Here is a 6,386-nt window from a genome sequence, read left to right on the forward strand (position 1 = left end):
TAGATATTTCTCGGGTTGGGTTGGGTTCTTCAAAACCCAACCCGCCCGACCCGAGTTGCAGCCCTAGTTTCTTGATGAAAAAGTTTTCCATGAAAAATAGGCTACTAAATGCCAAACTTGAATTGGAAAAAAAAAAAAAAAAAAAAGCTTTCTCGGGGACAAAACTTTCAGCTAGACCAAATATGCCCAAGAAAACCGAATTTTGACACAACTCATGAGTTTAGAATTTGATTAGAGGGCATTTTTTACAAGAAAAAATATTCTACAAGCGAACGTTTACTATCCATTGTTTGGAAGTTACAAGTTATTTGGTTGCCCAACGGATCATAAGAAGAAAATGGCTTAAAATTTTGAGATTTATAGGCAAAAGTCCCGGTTTGGATTCCAGGAATTTCATGGAAAAGTTTCGGATGGAAAAATATTTCTAAAACTTCTTACTTTTTCCCCCAAAAATGATAACTTAAGCCAATTCTATACATTTTAATTCAAAGGGACCTTCAATTTATGATATATCCCTCTAAAATAACCACAATCATATCAATTCCCTCTAATTTGTTAAAAGAAAAAATTTGCAAGAAAATGTTTTCCATCAGAAATATTTTCTCAAGGAAAAAAAATTCCAAGCTCTAGTAGGTACGGGAAAAACTTTTTTCCCAGTCCCTTTAAACTATTCGTCCTTAGTTCAAGTAGGACCCGCAGAGAGATTACCATGGACTGGACATGATTTGCTACAACATTTTTTACTGTTGTGTGGAGAGAGAGAGAGAGAGAGAGAGAGAGTTACCGGGGTTATTCTACTTCTAGAGTTACAAGCCCGACAAACATATGCTGCTACATCTATTTCTTGAGGCTCTGTTCACTTCTTTTCCCCGGAAAGGAGAGGAAAGGATTTTGTTTTCCTTTCCTTTCCAGGAGACGTGGCAGAAGGAAAATGAATCCAGGAAAGCTATCAAGGAAAATGTTTCGTTTTCCTTGGAAAGCCTCTTTCCGATATATTTAATTGGAAACCAAATCTCAAGTAACAAGGAAAAAGTCAATTTCTACGTCATTTTCAGCTCTTAAATAAGAAATTCCACATCTGATAATATTTTTTCCTGAAAAAGAAGTGAACACAGAAATTCTGTCTTGTCAGGGAAAAAAAAGGTTATTTTCCAGGGAAAACAGCACCGGGGAAAAGTGAAAAGAAGTGAACAGAGCTGCCTCAGTAACAAGCCACCCGGAAAAACATGTTTTGCTACAACTGTCTTTAGTACGTCTAATTTTTTGTGTCATCAACACCCTTAATAATTATTTTTTCTTCTCTTTTCTCATGGTTTCTTGACCAAAATGTTTTCCATGAAAAAAATGGGTTAAACTCCAGAGTTGAATTAAAAAAAAAAACTTTCTGGAGGAAAAAACTTTCAGCTCAACCAAATATGCAGTTATAAGATAAAACCAAAGCATTTAGGATTTGATTTGAGGGAATTTTCAACAGGAAAACAAAATGTAAAAATAGACTAATACCATTAGAGTTTGGAAGTTGTTAAGAAGAAAATACCTTAACATTTTAAGATTTATAGGGAAAAACAATGAGCCGTTTGGATGTTGAAAAAAGAAAATTATGAAAAAGAAATATTTCTGGGTCAGTGATAAATTCACCCCCTTCTATGACAATATTCACCCCTTATTTTTCAAAATGGATTGTACAGCCCACACCATAGGATGATCCAAACCGTCCATTTGATGGGTCATAATGTAAGTAGATTATGCCCCATAAATTATTTCCGTAGGATGATCCTAGCCGTCCGATTTATAGAGGTTTGATTATATGGAGTTCCCCTATAGATCGGATGGCTAGGATCATCCTACGGAAATGATTTTTGGGCATTGTAGCCCATCAAATGGATGGTCTGGATCATCCTATGGTGTGGGCTCTACTGTTCGTCTTGGAAAATAGGGGGTGAATATTGTAATAGAAAGGGGTAAATTTATTACCGCCCTATTTCTATCTAGAGATTTTAGAATTTCAAGTTCTAATAGCTTTACAGGCTTTATTGAAAAAGCAATTCCATGAGAAGAATTTATTTTACCAAAACGCTGGAAATTAATTTTCCATGAACTCAGTCCCTTTAAACTAATCCTCCTTCGCTCAAGTGGGACCCCACTATGAGAACACGCTGGACTCAAAACGGTTTTTCATCATCCACTGGGAGAGAAAGATAAAAAAAGCGCTTCTGGAAGCCTCTCCTCTTCTCGAACCTTCTACACCCTTCTCGCACTGCCCATTAGACTCGTCCTTCTCTCTGTATAAAGTTATAAACCCTGCAATAATCCCATTCCAAAGCATCAGGGAAAAAAAAAAAAAAACTTAATTTCTCTGGAATCATTTTTCAATGGCTGCCATGATTGCTACAAGGAGAGCTATTTCTTCAGAGCTTTTCAACATCGCTCTAAAGTCCCTTGTGGGTCCCTCTACTGGACGATCCTTCAACACGAATGCTCAGTTGCTTGATACCGACGATGGTGAACGGAGCATTGATGTTGATCGACGGTCCTATCAGTCTCGGATCTCTCGCCGTGAGTTGACTCCTCGGTTCTTATCAGGTAGTAGTAATAATCGCATTCCATGTTTGCTTTTCCTTTGGATTTAACACAATGTTGAGAAAGATGTGGTTATAGAGGGTTTGTGAAAGGAGAAATGGAATGTGATTTGAGAAAGTGTAATGTTTCTTAGCTCTCTCTCTCTCTCTCTATAAATTTTTGTTTCTTGGTTCTCAGTAGTTTCTATCAGAGGCTTTTTTATCTCAGTTTTCTCTCTTTCTCTAAATTTTTGTTTCTGTGTTTTCACTATTTGCTGTTGCAGAGGTTTTAATCCCAGATTTCTCATCATTTTCTGGGTTCTCACTATTTTCTGTTACTGAGGTTTATTTTATCTAAGATTTACCTCTCTCTCTCTCTCTCTGAATTTCTATCTATGTGTTCTCACTATTTTCTGTTACTGAGGATTTTTATCCAAGATTTCTCTCTCTCTCTCTCTCTCTCTCTCTCTCTCTCTGTGAAATTCTGTTTCTGCTTTCTCACTATTTTCTGACACAGAAGTGTTTTTTGACTTAAGACTTCCTTCTCCACCTCTCTCTCTCTCTCTCTCTCTAAACTTCTGTTTCTGGGTTCTCAGTATTTTCTCTTACTGGATTTATTTTATCTGTAAGACTCTCTCTCTGAATTTTTTATTTTTTTTTATTTTTTTTTGGGTTCTGACTGTTTTCCATTACAGAGGTTCTTGATCCGTTCTATCCATCAAGGAGCTTAAGCCAGGTGCTGAATCTGATGGATCAAATGATGGAAAACCCCTTTGTTGCTGCATCAAGAGGAATGGGAAGCGGCTCTCGTAGGGGTTTTGATGTGAGAGAAGACGACAATGCTCTGTACCTGAGGATCGACATGCCAGGGCTTGACAAAGAAAATGTCATGGTTTCAGCTGAGCAAGACACACTCATCATCAAAGGCCAAGGAGAGAAAGAATCTGAAGAGGATGAGACCGGACGAAGGTACAGTAGCAGGATTGATCTTCCTCCAAAACTCTACAAGATTGATGCAATCAAGGCTGAGATGAAAAATGGTGTTCTTAAAGTGGTTGTCCCTAAGGTGAAAGAAGAGGAGGGGAAGGATGTTTTCCATGTGAAGATTGAGTAATGTAGAGGGTTGCAAGTGGGTTTTCTGGGTAGACATTGTGTCTTTTGACTCCTTTGTCTGGTCTTTGTTCTCTTGTGGTTATACGCTATAAGGAGGGTCTTATTTTGATTGGGATAGGGTTTTGAGTGTAGGTCTTTGTTGTAGAGAAATACTGAGGTGTGCATTTCAGCAAAGTAACTGGGTTCTTTTATGCTCTGTTTGGTTGCTGGGTTTTTTTTGTTCCCAGGATTTATGTGGGTAAAGTTTTAGTGGGGTAAAGTTTTAGTGGTCACATCAGCTTTTTCTTGCTGACATCAGCAAAATCTTGTCTTGAAAAGGGTGTTCTCTCTTTCTCTCTCTAGCCTCTCTCTCCACTCATCATAATATCTTTCTCTAATTAATGCTTCTCCCCTCTTTTTTCTCCTACCTTTACCCACATAAATCCCAGGAAAAAAAAAAACCCGGCATCCAAACAGAGCATTAGTCTTTATATTTCTGGGTTAAAACTTAAAACTAATAGCCATAATTTTCGAGATCAACCCTGCACTTCGGCTTGTGAACTAAAGAGTGGAAATTCAGTGTAAATTCTCCCAAAATCAAGTAAAATTGAGAGCTTGAAAGTATGGTTTAACAATCCAAGCGTTTCATTCTTTTCTTTCTTATTCTCCGATTTTTATGTGGGACCCATTCCTTTCATTATTCTCTCGCTCCCCCAAAACCTTGGTAACACGCTAATGCTGTCTCATCTGTATGTCACGTCTCTCTTTACTCTTAGGCTGCATTTCTATTTTTCTATCTTGTATATTTGGACAGGCTCCATCAGATATTACATGATTTTATGGGGATATTAGAGTAGATAAGATCTACAAAGATCCCTCTCTAGTGGTTCTATACTATGACAGGAGGATGCTATTTTGGTTGGGATAGGGCTTGAGAGTAGGTTTCAGAGAAATCCTATGTTAGGGTTTATGGTTCCCCAAACTTGTTAATGTGATGAAGTATGGAATACTAAAATGAAGAGCTTGTGGAGATCGTTCTTCAATGATCTCATGGTGCATCTTAGGAATTTACCACTTGTTATTGGATTGCAGGCATTTTGTACAAAAGTTTGGAAAGGAAAAAATATATGTGAAATGTCCTACTTTTTGGGCATAGGAAAAGTGATAGCTTGAGCCAAACCTATTCAATTTTTACTTAGTGCTATCTTCAATTTATGATAATATCCATCTAAATTAACCATGAACATATCATTTCTGTCTGAATTGTGGAAAGAAAATAACTTTCCAAAGAAATTTTTTCCTTTAGAGTTGTTTTTCTTTAAATCCAAACAGCGCCAAAGGAAGTTGTTGTTAGTGTTAGGATGAAATCCTAACCGTAGGTGGCCTTGGCGAAATCAACGGCCTAGATCAACATGGTTTTACTAAGTGTTTTATTTTGGTCGAATGACTAACTCTTCTAGAAAGATGGAGATAAGGATCGTCGCCTATTTTGCTTATCCTAAAAGAGTTGTGAACCTAAAATCAAGGAGTTTAGAGTCGATCTTGAAGAGTTTGATGGTAAACCAAACGACTCTAAACTTCTCTATAAATACCTCGCCATGGAGACTGCTTGCACACGATTATTGAATAGTTGTCTTCTCTTTCTAAATTTGGTAATCCACAAGCCTTTAGGAAAGTTGTGGCCGGTTCCCATCGCCGCTTTTATCGTGGAGCAAGGAGGATCCAAGGAAAGGCAAAAGTTGCAACCGGAATTACCAAACCCACTTGAATCATGGCATCTGGTAATGTCTCTCTTGCTATAATTACTTGATAATGTTATGCCAAAATAATTTTCTCCAAAGATTTACGCCAAAGTGTTATATATTATAAATTATATTATATTACTAATAATATATTTGATATTATAAATTATATTATATTACAATAATATGTTTTGAAGGGAAAAAGTCATAGTTTTTTAGACTTGTGCAAGTTCCCTCCATTAATTTGAAGGGAAAAATCAAAGTCTTGAAAGTTGTGCAAAGTTTCCTCCATCTTTTTCATTTGAAATCTTTTCAAATGCTTTGGTGGGAATTATTTGAATTTGGTGAATCCCACATGGAGATTTAGGATTCAAACTCTTTTACTCCTTCATCTATAAATAGGAGATAGTTTCACTCATCTCATTTCTTTGGAGCTCTTTCCCTTTGAGAGAGCACTATGAGAGAACTTCAAGTAATAATAATTATTAATATATATATATATATATATATATATATATATATATATATAGAAGAAGAAGAAGAAATAAAAAGACGGTTAAGACCTAACGGCTATAACTGTCATTTAAACAAAAGAGTTTAAATTTTAATTGACGAAACAGTTTTCTGTTAAACGGCTATATTTGAAGAGTTACGCCTCTTCTGTAGAAGGGTGCGAGTCTCTTCATGAGCGGGTGTCTTAGCACCGATTCAGAGTCTATAAAAAGACTCGATTCGAGTTTGTTAATACTTCTTCGTCAATCGTTTTCTTCTCTCTTTCATATACGTTTAAATTTTTTTCTGAGAGGGTTCTGATTCGTAAGAATACAGGAAGTGCAGTCCTGTTAAAATTCTCGGTGTTGGGCATTGTATCTTGGAGATAGAATTTCAAAAGTCCATCTGCATCTATACGTGGGAAATTACTATCTTAAAGATAGCTTCCTGGAAGTACCTTGCTCAATTAATTCTTCTGTTCTATTTTCTGCATTCTGTTCTG

At 36.5% G+C, this 6,386-nt stretch overlaps 1 protein-coding gene across 3 annotated transcripts; it reads left to right on the top strand.

Moving 5' to 3' along the window:
- Positions 1-2,299: 2,299 nt before the first annotated feature.
- Positions 2,300-4,285, top strand: LOC143857264 (small heat shock protein, chloroplastic-like). 3 transcript variants are annotated; one of them, XR_013238563.1, is made up of 3 exons: positions 2,300-2,586; positions 3,254-3,755; positions 4,140-4,285. XR_013238563.1 is itself a non-coding variant. In XM_077367679.1 (2 exons), the coding sequence occupies exons 1-2, from the start codon at positions 2,373-2,375 to the stop codon at positions 3,670-3,672; spliced, it is 633 nt and encodes a 210-aa protein (XP_077223794.1). In that variant the 5' UTR covers positions 2,300-2,372; the 3' UTR covers positions 3,673-3,862. The 3 variants fall into 3 exon arrangements, 2 of the variants coding, with proteins under 2 accessions (XP_077223794.1, XP_077223795.1); XM_077367679.1 differs by lacking the exon at positions 4,140-4,285 and having other exon boundaries at positions 3,254-3,862; XM_077367680.1 differs by lacking the exon at positions 4,140-4,285 and having other exon boundaries at positions 2,300-2,583; positions 3,254-3,862.
- The last annotated feature ends 2,101 nt before the right edge of the window (positions 4,286-6,386 follow it).

Source organism: Tasmannia lanceolata, unplaced genomic scaffold (assembly GCF_043159265.1).
Source record: "Tasmannia lanceolata isolate RefF3 unplaced genomic scaffold, GAP_Taslan_0.1 ptg000024l, whole genome shotgun sequence".
In the NCBI taxonomy this organism is placed as follows: domain Eukaryota; kingdom Viridiplantae; phylum Streptophyta; class Magnoliopsida; order Canellales; family Winteraceae; genus Tasmannia; species Tasmannia lanceolata.

What these genes read in the sequence shown, in the direction of transcription:
- LOC143857264 (XM_077367679.1), top strand. Translation starts at nt 2,373, where the DNA reads ATGGCTGCCATGATTGCTACAAGGAGAGCTATTTCTTCAGAGCTTTTC. An exon ending in TCCTCGGTTCTTATCAGGTA is followed by an intron (nt 2,587 to 3,253) that starts GTAGTAATAATC and finishes TTTCCATTACAG; the next exon opens with AGGTTCTTGATCCGTTCTAT.